This window comes from Bidens hawaiensis, unplaced genomic scaffold (genome assembly GCF_021521415.1).
Source record: "Bidens hawaiensis isolate Kalapana, Puna unplaced genomic scaffold, B.hawaiensis_p1.1 tig00008819_1, whole genome shotgun sequence".
Taxonomy (NCBI): domain Eukaryota; kingdom Viridiplantae; phylum Streptophyta; class Magnoliopsida; order Asterales; family Asteraceae; genus Bidens; species Bidens hawaiensis.
In genome coordinates, this window is record NW_027491636.1 from 693378 (window position 1) to 706052 (window position 12675).

Here is a 12675-nt window from a genome sequence, read left to right on the forward strand (position 1 = left end):
TACTTTGCCAACCAGCATGTAGCCGCATTGCCTCCAAATGATATGTTTTATCGAATGCCAATGCCGTTTATGCCTCCGCCACCACAAACCCAAACACCCCAAACCCAAACACCCCAAACCCAAGTTTTGGAAACCCAAATTCCCGAAATCCAAGTCGACGAACCCCAAGTTCGTCGCAAGCGAAGCCATAAAAAGGTCGTTTCCGATCAAACACCAACCGAATTGTACGACAGGAAGAAGTGGGAAGACGATGAGGAAGCGGCGTTGGCACAAGCGTGGATCGACTCATCCGAAGACTCGGTGTTAGGTGACGGTAAACGCACCGCGATATTTTGGGCAGAAATACGTGATGAGTTTTTTGAGATAATGGTTCGAGGTCGCTACCGCGGGGATGATTCCGTCTCCAACAAATGGAAGTCAATGGTTTTAAAAATGAACCACTTCTCCACAATTCACACTCACCTTAATAACAACAGAAAAAGCGGCACGAACGACGCCGACCTTCTTGAGGCTATGTTGAAACAATACAAGGGCCTTCATGGTCACAACTTCAGCATGGCCGATATTTGAAATTTGGAGGAAATGTACGAGCTCGCCAAAGTGGCATCCGATCCCGACATCTTCACCGCGACCGTCCAAACGGTCAAAAACAACGTCTACTTTAGCCGATCAATCGCCGTCTCAAGCCGCGTCGGATGCTCGTTCTCAGTTTAACTTAAACGAGAGTGATCCCGATTTTCTTTTTGATGAACCGGATGAGTTGCCACGTCCGGTAGGAAGAGAAGGGCCAAGGCGGCGGCTAGAGGTGGGGGGTCTTCGTCTAAAATGACATCCTCGATGAGTTCCGACGTGAGCGCGCGGTTTGACAACTTGGAGCTTGCAATTAAAGAGTTTCGCGAGGAAAAAAAACACTCGAAAGAGGTACTCAAGATAATACACGAAGAAAGAAAAGCGATGCATGCGGAATACAAAGTCATGCATGAAGAAAGAAAGAAAGAAGGCTAAATCAGAACGGCAACGAGAGAAGGACTTCAAGCTCCTCGCAAAGGATCTCTCGCATCTAGATCCGGCCACGCGGGCGTTTTTGGAGAAAAAGAAAGAAAGGATAATAGCAAAATACATCCTCGATGAGTTCCGACGTGAGCGCGCGGTTTGACAACTTGGAGCTTGCAATTAAAGAGTTTCGCGAGGAAAAAAAACACTCGAAAGAGGTACTCAAGATAATACACGAAGAAAGAAAAGCGATGCATGCGGAATACAAAGTCATGCATGAAGAAAGAAAGAAAGAAAGAAGGCTAAATCAGAACGGCAACGAGAGAAGGACTTCAAGCTCCTCGCAAAGGATCTCTCGCATCTAGATCCGGCCACGCGGGCGTTTTTGGAGAAAAAGAAAGAAAGGATAATAGCAAAATACGCAAACGAGGACTTGGACGCCGAAAATTAGTTGTATTTTTTTCTATTTGTATGTTTTTTTTATGTATTTTAGTTTAATTAAGTTTGATTTTTATTATATTAAGTTTGTTAGTTTTATTAAATTAAAAAAAAATTAAAGGGGCTTCGAAGCCCCGTCACCATTGAGGGGCATCTTTGGGGTGGGGCTTTGAAGCCCCCGAGTGCACACGCCACGCTTACGTGGCACTGGGGAGGGGTTTCGAAGCCCCTCACCATAGTGACCAGTCCCCAGTGCCACGTCAGCGCCACGTGTGCACTGGGGCTTCAAAGCCCCACCCCAAAGATGCCCCTCAATGGTGACGGGGCTTCGAAGCCCCTTAATTTTTTTTATTTTATAAACTAACAAATTTATTAAATACTATAATTATCAAATACAAACTAAATTAAAATTAAAAACATATACAAAAAATCAACTAATTTTAGTCGTCGTCGGCGGCGTCGCCGTTTTGTTGTTTGTTTCTCCAAATATGTTCAACCAAATCCGCTCGAAGACTGAAATTCGTTTCTTTTTTTCGTGTTCTTAATAAAATAGCAAATCTCTCATCTTCGTTTAGTGTTGTCGTCGGATCCGGCACATCGTCGTACTCGCCTTTACATATTGCTCTACCCGAGTCCTCCAGTATCATATTATGCAAGATAATACAAGTGTACATTACATTTCTTAACTTATCCATGTGCAGAATACGAGCCGGATGTCTAATTATAGACTAACGTTTCTTTAATACCCCGAATGCCCTTTCGATGTCCTTTCTGGCCGACTCGTGTTTTTTCTTGTAATATTTTCGTTTATCATCAGTCGGGCACGTAAAGCTATGAACCAACGTTGCCCAATCCGGATAAATGCCATCGACTAAATAATATCCGTATTCGTAGCTGACACCATTAGTGGAAAATGAGGTGTCGGGTCCAACCCCGTTTACGAGACGGTTGAAAAGAGGAGACACATTTATCACAGCTATATCCTTGTTTGCACCGGGTATCCCAAAGAAAGCATGCCATATCCAAAGATCAAATGATGCAGCAGCCTCAAGGATAACCGTTGGTCCATCATGATCACCCCGATGATATTGACCTTGCCAAGCAACTGGGCAAGCTTCCCAAGCCCAATGTGTGCAATCAAGACTACCAAGCATCCCAGGAAAATCGTGCCTCTGTTCATGCACCTCGAATTGCCGCCGTGCATTTTTGCAATGGAGAATAACCGGGCTTACCTCTCGCGTCATCCCGTTGTTGGAAAAAATCATAATCGAGTTGTAAATCACCAACAATTCGTAAAAAAAGTTGGCGAGTCATCCGAAAACGCCGCCGGAATTGTTCCGCATCAAAACTCGCGTCCGGCGAAAAATAATCTTGCATCAACCTTTCATGAGCACCGACACGATCCCGTTGTCGATGAGGACGTCTTGTTAGCGGTTGTGAGCTTTCGCAATGCTCGACTAAGACTCTGGCAGCATCTAAAATAACACTAAATATTACCTCATCCCCTGAATCGGAGTCTAAAATAACGTCGGGATCAGGGTAGTAGTCGGGTGTCGAAGACGAATCGGAAGACATTTTTGGGAGAAAATTATAAAAATTTAGATTGTATGGTTTAGTTTGATATATATATATATATATATGTATGTATGTATATATATATATACATATATCTCAAATGGTCCAAAAATTAGCCGTTGGAGAGGGGGAGGGTCCCACACAATTCACCTTCCGCGCCGGCCGTTTGAACGATCTCTCCATCGGCGCCCCTGGGCCAACAGCGCCCCACAATGGTGTTCAGATAGCGCATAGTTTAAGGGCATGTTTGGGATTGAGATGAGAAAGTGCTTATGGCTTTTGGAAGAGGCAAAAAGACTAAAAAACCCCTTCAAAAGCACCTAAAAGCATCAAGCTTGATGCTTTTAGGTGCTTTTAGAGGGGCTTTTTAGACTTTTTACCTCCTCTAAAAGTCATAAGCTATTTCCTACCTCAATCCCAAACATACTCTAAGTAACACCATCTTACACCACCTTACGCCACCACTTCACCAACACCCTCCACCACTTCACCAACACCCTCCACCCAACAGCCTACCCTCTCTCCTATTTTCTACTAGAAAACTACCCACCACTTTACTCGGCTATAGCCCTCTCAAATTCGTACCAAATCGTCCTATTTCTTTTTCCCAAAATGATCCTTTACCTCTTCCTTAGATAACCCAACTAGTCTCAACTGATTTCATGGAGATTTCGGTCTCCAAACAGCCTTCACTCCACAATTACGCCAAAAAACGTAGTCGTTGTGCTATCCCTTATTTTTTCATCAAGTTAGAGATAACTACACAACTCCAAATCCTATGATTCTTTCGCCAATCTCCTTAGACCTCAATTGTATTCATTTTAAAAATTATCATACTTTTCTCTTTATTGTCCTTCATGGATCATCAACATCTATGTTCATATACATTTGAAGCTTCAAATGCTGATTTGTAAAGAGATACGTCCATTCTCTAGATGTTTTCATGATTCATATTTAAATATTAGCATTTGATTTTAAATAGTTACATACATGATGTTGCACTTTGATTCTAACAACACGTATCCAAAACTTTTGATCATTCATCATCAAGACAAGTTCCAAACTCATTTAAAAAGAAATCATTTTGATTATCTACCATAGTAAGCACGTAAAACATCATTTTTATTCAGATCGAAACACACCCTAATTTATCTATCCAAGCTTTTTGTATCAGGAGAGCTTTTGCACTTTGCATATTAAATAACATGTATACATAAAAAAAACACAAACATAAATAAACGAACACTTTACAAACATAGTTAAAAAAGATCAACGAACATACAAGAACAAACGTAAACAAACACAAACAAACATAAACTAACACACTTAAATGAACACAAACAGACATAATGAGCGAACATAAAGGAACTTTCTACCGAACGATTCACAAACAGTTCACCGAACGTTTAGTTCATTTACAGACTTAAAATTATGTGTCGTTATGCTTTCAATCCAAGATGGCTAAGCGTTAGTCTATTGTACCGATGCTAGACCCAAATCCATAAAAAACCGACCCGACCCGACCCGACCCGACCCGACCCGACCCGACCCGACCCGACCCGAATCTAGCTTCGTAACCGATGATCACCCCCTGTGCTCAAAGATTCCAAGTCTCCATCTTTTTCTCAAAACATATAATAAACCCTCACAAAGTCATAACAAAACCACCACTGAGAACGCAACTTCGAACTCATCGAATCAATCAGTAACGATGGATGAAGAACTACTCGAACTCCAACGCCAATTCGAATCCGCCCAACAAGCCAAATCCAGCATCCGATTATCCGAACGAAACGTCGTCGAATTGGTTCAAAAGCTTCAACACCTTCAAATCATCGATTTTGATCTCCTTCACACCGTCTCCGGCAAAGAATACATCACTCCGGTAACGTAATTCAACTGGGTCAAACTTCATTTTCTCCAATTTTGACTTCATTGTTTCCATTTCTTGTAATAATATTTAGGATCAATTACGGGTTGGTTGACATTGTTTCCAATATCAAGAAATTTGGGCTTGTTTCGTTGATTGATGTAAATAATCAACTGGGTCAATGTTCTTTTTTGCTTAAATTTTGACTTAATTGTTTTAATTTCTTGTGATAATAATTAGGATCAATTGCGGGTTGAAATGGGTCACACTTCTTTTTGTGTAATTTTGATCTAATTGTTTCAATTACTTGTAATAATAATTAGGATCAATTGTGGGTTGAAATGGGTCAAAGTTATTTTTGTGTAATTTTGATCTAATTGTTTAAATTTCTTGTAATAATAATTAGGATCAATTGTCTTTTGAAATGGGTCAAACTTCTTTTTGTGTAATTTTTATCTAATTGTTTTTATTTTTTTGTAATAATTAGGATCAATTGCGGGTTGAAATGATTCAAAGTTCTTTTTGTGTAATTTTGATTTAATTGTTTTAATTCTTGTAATAATTAGTATCAAATGTGGGTTGAGATTGTTTCGGGATTAAGAAGTTAGGGCGTGTCTCGTTGATCGATGTAAATAATCAACTGGGTCAATGTTCTTTTTGTGTAATTTTGACTTAATTGTTTCATTTGCTTGTAATAATTAGGATCAATTGCGGGTCGACATTGTTTCCGAGATTAAGAATTAACGCTTGTTTTGTTAACTGATGTAAATATCAACTGGGTCACTGTTCTTTTGTGTAATTTTGACTTAATTGTTTTAATTTTTTGTAATAACTAGGATCAATTGCGGGTTGAGATTGTTTCCGAGATTAGGAAACTAGGGCGTGTGTCGTTGATCGATCTTGCGGATAGTGTTGGTGTTGATCTGTACCATGTGGAGAAACAAGCGCAGGCTGTGGTGGCGAATGATCCGATGTTGATGTTGGTTAATGGGGAAGTTGTGTCGGATTGGTATTGGGATAATGTTTGTGAAGAGGTGAATGATCGGCTTCAGGAATGTAGTCAGATTGCGCTTGCGGAAATTGCGGCGCAGTATCAAGTTGGGTCGGAGTTGCTCGTGACGGTGTTGGAGCCTCGACTTGGATCTCTGGTAATGCAAAGACAATCTATGTGTTTCTAGTGTTTATCATTAGGTTATTATTAGTAATTTGGGACATGATGATGATTTACTGAACTAATAGTTTCGTCAAGTGCAAATTTACTTATATGTGTAGGCGTGTAAACGAACCGAATGGACATGAGCAGGGGCATGTTCATGTTCATTCATTTTTAACACTTTTAACTTTAACCGAACACGAATATATAATTGACACAAATAATTTCTGTTCATGTTTGTTCATTAAGGAAATAGGAATGTTCGTGTTTGTTCGTTTAAAACCTAAATGAATAGTTCACGAACGTAAATGAACATAAACAGACAAACTTTAATCAAACATAATATTAATAGAACAAACCGAAATGAACATAATTGACTAAAATAAATGAACAAAAATGAACTTAAGTTAGCATTAATAAATCATAATTTATCCAAAAACACATCCAAATTAGTAGTTTAAATTTATATAAATATAACTACGTATGTATTTACGAAAATTTAAACGAACAAACATAGACGAAACGTAAACAAAGAAACATAAATGAAGGATCAAAACATGTATTCATGTTTGTTTGTTTAACTAAACAAACAAATAATTTAGTTCATGTTCTTTCATTTATTAAAGAAACGAGCTTCCTGCCGAACAGTTCACTCACGAACAGTTCTTAAATGTTTGGTTCGTTTACACGCCTAAATATGTTTAACTGGTCTAATTCGCCTGATGAGTATCTATAATGGTGTGTGGCATGTAGATAAAAGGCAGACTTGAAGGTGGACAACTGTACACACCAGCATATGTTGCACGTGTTAATGCAATGGTTCGTGGGGCTGCTAGAGGCATTACTGTCCCTATGAACTTATCAGCATTGTGGAGCTCATTGCAGCTATTATTACAAGAAATGGATGGTGCAAGTGGTGTGGCTGTTGAAGGTTCGTTTTTCCAATCAATGTTCAATGGATTGGTGAAAGAAGGGCAAGTTCTTGGATCGGTTCGTGCTGGAGTTCATTGGACGCCTAGTGTACGTGACTAATCATTTGCTGTTTGTTTTGTTATCGTTTATAGTCGTTGGTTGATGACTAATAAAGTAAATTCATCATGTAGGTGTTTGCCATTGCTCAAAGGGATTGTGTGGATTCTTTCTTTTCACAAGTATGTAGTCATAGTTTATAATTCTGTCATGTACCATTTGATAAGTTTATTGTCAGCTAAATAATATTGTGTGTGTGTTTGCTACAGAATTCTGTTGTCAGCTATGAAGCTTTGCATAAACTTGGGATTACACAACCCGTTCAGTTTCTGCAGGTATTGGAAGTCTGTAATGTGTATAAACTTAACTTTATAGGATTAAAGGAAGTTTTTTTTTGTAATATTAATCTAATCACGGATGTTATTCACGTATGTGAATTTAGTCCAGATATCCTGAGGGTATACCTTTGGAAACTTTGTTTGTTCACTCATCGACTGTTGACATGTTGGATGCTGCGGTTGAGGATGCCATAGAACGTGGTAGTTGGTAAGGGATCTGCTAAAACATCTTTCTGTTTTTCTTCTATTTTTCTATTAAGTTTCTATCTTTTCAAAATGTATATAAGCATATTATTAACTGAACTCTTATTCCTGCAGGATTGATTCGCTTTCTGTTTTGCCAGCATCCTTTGCTTCCCAGGATGCACACAAATTGTTGTCTCTTTGTCCATCCATACAGACCGCACTGAAGGTAGTTATAATGAAAATTTTCTAACTTATGCTTACAAGGCTGATGGAATCAATAAGATTTACTTAATTAGTAGTTATTATGTTTCTTTTCAGGTTAATAAAGCACTCATTTTAGGTGATTCATATGTTCTCAGCGCCGCTTTTGTCAAGGTACAATTCTGTAATACAAGGGTCTTAAACGGGCCGTGTTCACGGGATGGTGCACGACCCCAAAATTCGTGTCAGACACGTGAACACCTGAACGGGACACACATATTCGCATGTTGACCCGACTACAGCCTATTTGACCCGAATTTTTTTAGCCTATTGATACTTTAAATTTACATATTTACAACAAATAAATAAGATTTTATATAAAACAATCACATTTTACTTATAAAATCTTATGTCAAATTTTTTTTAGTTTTAAACTTTGGCATAAAATACCCAACCAATTTAATCTATACGTAAAACACATTTTGTTAAAATTAAAATAATAATAATAAATGGGTTAACGGAACAACTCACGAACCAGCCTGGTTGACCCGAACGTGACCTGTTTAGCCAAACGGATTCGACCCAAATCTGACCCAAACCCATTTTTACCGAACCCATTTCGTGTTAGGTTCATGTCATGTCAGAAATTCACACCCCTAAATATAAAAGCTCCCCTTTTTCCCGTGTGAAAATGGTTGAAGTATTCTATGTGTTGTTTTGCAGGATCTGTATGAGCGTATGGAAAAAGATTTGGACACCATTAATTTCGCTGGGCTTATTGATGAATTAAATGCCACCAAAGCTGCTAAATCAGGACAAGAAACAAGTAGCTCTCCTGATTTTAATGACACGAGTAGTGAAATGGGGTCCACCAAAACAACAGATAAAGGATCAAAGAAAAAGAAAGGGAAATCCAATACATATACGAAGACTGTTGATAATAGTTCAGAAATTCAAGAACCTGTTCCTGCTAAATCAAAGAAAAACCAAAGGAAAAACAAGGGTACATCTTCATCAACTGGGCCCGACCCAAAGTCAAATAAAGTCAAAGAAGAAAGTCCTGCTATTTTTTCAGAAGAAGAATTATGTCAAAAGTTAACTGAACTTGTTCCAGATTTCGAAGATCAAGGTGAGTTCATTACTTGATTATTGTTTTATTAATTTTATTTATAATTTATAATAAAAAATTGTGACAAACTATATGATATTGTAGGCGTTGACCCGGAGACGGCTCTTGTATCTTTAGCTAATCATTTAAGACCCATGCTGGTTAACGCATGGAACGAGAGAAAAAAGGCTGCGTTTACAGATAACACACAGAAAATTAAGCGTGTACTTGATAATTTGCAAAAGAAACTTGATGAGGTATTAACTAAATAATTTTATGTTAAGGTAATTAGTATTCTATATTCTAATGTTTCTCTTATATCTCTTTATTGCAGTCTTCACTGAATATTCAGCTATATGAAAAGGGTTTGGACTTGTTTGATGACAACCCAACAACCTCGGTAACCTTAAACCTTTAACTCTACAAATTATGTTTGTTATCGAGAGAACGTCTACTTAAACCTCACTTTGATGCTACGCAGGTTCTTTTGCACCGACATGTACTAAAAACTACAGCTGCTCCTATGGTAGACATGCTTTTATCAAATTTGGTAAGACAACCAAATCTTTGAATCTAAATTATATTATTTTTTAACCTACGTGACTTGATTTAAGAAAACTTGCATGATTTTATGGCAATCAAATCAGGATCTTCTCAATAAGTTGAAAAATGGTATTGATGTTCAAGACTTTGACAATACAGAATCTATTTCACTTAACTCTGGAGATCGAATTGCTCTGGTATGAGTTTTTATCTTATTTTACTGACTTTCGGACAATTGCTGCTTTTTTTTAAATCAATTTTGATTTTTTGTTTGTAGGTAAAGAAACTCGAGGGACCTTTATCTGTAAAGGGTAATGCAGTTGTTGAAGCTTTGGAAGGGAAGGTTAGTCCTTAACTAGTGAAACTTTTGAATTATATTGGAAATAAATTTTAAAAGTATTTATTCTTTAATATTTTACGTGACAGCGTGTTGAAGCATATATGACAGCACTAAAAGCATTTGCAGATGAGTGGTAGGAATGATGCTTAAATCTTAGTCTATCTTTTAGCGTTTCTTAGTTTTCTATATTATTGAATAATTAAAAGGATATTTTAATTTATTTGGTAATGTTTATGTATCTGCAGTGGGTTAACCGTGAAAAAGCTCGACAAGAAATTGGAAAGAACACTCCTCCATGCGTATCGCAAGGTATTTTTTTCTTGAACCTTTTCATGGTTGAAAATGTCAACTGTCAAGTGGTAATTTCTTGATGTTACATGACGTGTTTGAAACTATTTTCAGGATTTGTCTGCTCAAGTTTCTGCTGAAATTGATCCTGTCACCATTCTGCCTAAAGTTGTTTCTCTACTTTATATACAGGTTCATAAAATTCGTATCTCATTCTTACTTTATAGTTCTTTATTTATGATGCTCATTACATTTGTTTGCCTTATTGTTGGACCATAGTTTTACGGAAGAGCGCTTCAAGCACCCGGAAGGGCTATTTCTGTTGCAATATCTAAATTAAAGGTATAATATTATCGTTTTCAATTACCGACACTGACAAACGAAAGCGATACTTTTTTCAAAAAGATCCATTTGACGTAAGTCTGTTAATAATATCTCAGGATAAACTAGATGACTCAGCATACAAAACGCTAGAAGAGTACCATGCTGCAACCGTGACACTTTTGACACTAATTTCAGCATCGACAGGCGATGTAAGTCGTCGTTATGTATTTTGTTGGTTTAAGTTACTCTTTGCTAATATTGGAATTTATTGTATCTGTGTAGTTTTATATATGTTTAATTGTTTTTTTGTTGTTAGGAAGAGGATTGTACATCTGACAGAAGTTTAACCAAAAAGGAGTATCTCGAAAGGATGATGCCAGCATTGAAAGGCCTAGTCTCTCAATAGCTTCTTTCTTTCCTTCATACATGTTTTTACAGATGATTTAGAAAGAAATAGGTATATTATGTAGAAATATCTGATGGTGTTGTGCTACTCATGGATGCTTGCGAAATAGGCAAACTACGGCCTGGATGATCCGGCTTTTGTAGTTTGTTTGGGTTGTTGGTTTAGCAACATGAGCTTGGATCAGATTAACTAAATCAATGTTGGATTTTCACAAAAGGTCGTGGCTTGTTTGATTTTTTTTCCCTTTGAATTAAGCTCACTCGAAACCAGCGCCTTTGAAAACAAGTGCTTGGTTTGTAAACGAGCCGAGCTTGATCCAGTATAAGCTTATTCATTTGGCTGGCTTAAAAGTAAGCTTAAATTTTACTGCTTTTTAGTTATAGCTCAATTCTTTTAATAAAAAAAGACTACACTGAGCCTAGCCGTGCAGAAAAAAACCGGTTCCGGAACCTAACTGGTGGAACCGAACCGGAACCGGTTTCAGTTCCTTCCCGGCTGGCCCAATAACCGGTTTGGGTATTTTTGTACCCGAAATTCGTACCCGGTTCTCCTATTTGTATGTCCCCATTAATTCCAACCCGGTTCCTACCCGGTTCCTAATTGTAACCGGTTCAGTTCCTACCCGAAAAAACCGGTTTCGGCGAATTTTTTTTTGAAAAGTCAAACACAGGTCAAACTAGCCGTTGGAACTGGTTCCAACGGTAATATAGCCGGTGGAACCGGTTTTTGAGACACAAAATAGCCCTTGTAACCGGTTTTTCAAATGTATGGTCCAAGCACGAGATCGTCTTTTATGAAAAAAACAACTAGTAGGCCGTGCAATGACCCACTTATAAACTTGATGAATGGGATTCGTGAATCAGCATCTAAGAGGCAAAGAGGAAACACACCAACTAGCGAACTTGGTCGATATAGTGGAGCAAACTATGTTGAGGGAGCAACGGTCGACGAAATTCGCAATATTGATTTGTTGGCTTGGTGGAAAGGTAAACAAAACGAATTTCCCATTCTATCCGCCATGGCTCGTGATTTGCTTGCCGTACAAGCCTCAACGGTTGCTTCCGAATCGGTTTTTTCTCTTAATGGGAGGGTGTTATCTATGCGAAGAACAAAATTAACTCCCGAGTCTCTAGAGGTTTGCATTTGCCTAAAGGACCATTTGGATGCAGTGGATCGTGTACAACACAAGGCGAACTTTGAAGACGAAATACCAATAGAGCGCCATATTCATGATGAGGAGGCGGAGGACGGGGTTTCTTCCGATAACGAAGACGAGGGTGAAGACGAAGAAGAGTTGTAATTTGTGTTTTTTATTTGTTTTAGTACAATTATTTGTAACTTGTTCAACTAATATTTAGTTTTGATTTGTTTAATTATAATTACTTTTGTTACTCATGATTAATTTTTTGTTACTTTTTTAATAACGACGAACATTTTATTTATTTAAACAATAACTATTACAAACATTATTAAAACATAAACGATACTAAACATAACAACTAAAACTTAAAAAACAAAGTCCGTCGTTTTAATTCGGGAATACTTATTTTTGGGTTGTAGAGCCGGACGATTCTCCCACTTCCGCTTTTTTAGCATCCAAACTTCTTTTCTCTCGACAATACTTATTCGTATGTTTTCGTAATGTCGAGTTGGACCCTGCTTTAAGAAACTTCGAGCAATATTTGCAACGTGTCATCTCATGTGAGTCGGTTATTAGACACAAATCGTAATGAACCCAAACATCGGGGCATCTTGTTGTTTCGATCACCATAACGTCGTCATTAGTTGCCATTTGTTGTCGGTTTAAGCTTAATTGTGTTTTGGAGTGTGTTTTATAGTTTTGGAAGTGGTTTAACAAGTACACACTCATACATTGATATTTATAGAATGAAAATTAGCTATATATAGTAATAAAACCGGTTCCAACGGTCAAAAATGGCTAT

General features: G+C 37.8%; 1 protein-coding gene across 1 annotated transcript; it reads left to right on the top strand.

Moving 5' to 3' along the window:
- Window positions 1-4583: 4583 nt before the first annotated feature.
- On the top strand, window positions 4584-10949 carry LOC143530054 (E3 UFM1-protein ligase 1 homolog). The gene is made up of 20 exons (XM_077025688.1): window positions 4584-4891; window positions 5713-6024; window positions 6783-7049; window positions 7133-7180; window positions 7268-7333; window positions 7441-7544; window positions 7655-7748; window positions 7841-7897; window positions 8447-8852; window positions 8937-9088; window positions 9166-9231; window positions 9313-9381; window positions 9479-9571; window positions 9652-9717; window positions 9801-9847; window positions 9960-10023; window positions 10117-10194; window positions 10282-10344; window positions 10443-10535; window positions 10643-10949. Exons 1-20 carry the CDS (start codon window positions 4718-4720, stop codon window positions 10730-10732), a joined length of 2409 nt encoding a protein of 802 aa, XP_076881803.1. The 5' UTR covers window positions 4584-4717; the 3' UTR covers window positions 10733-10949.
- Window positions 10950-12675: the final 1726 nt, after the last annotated feature.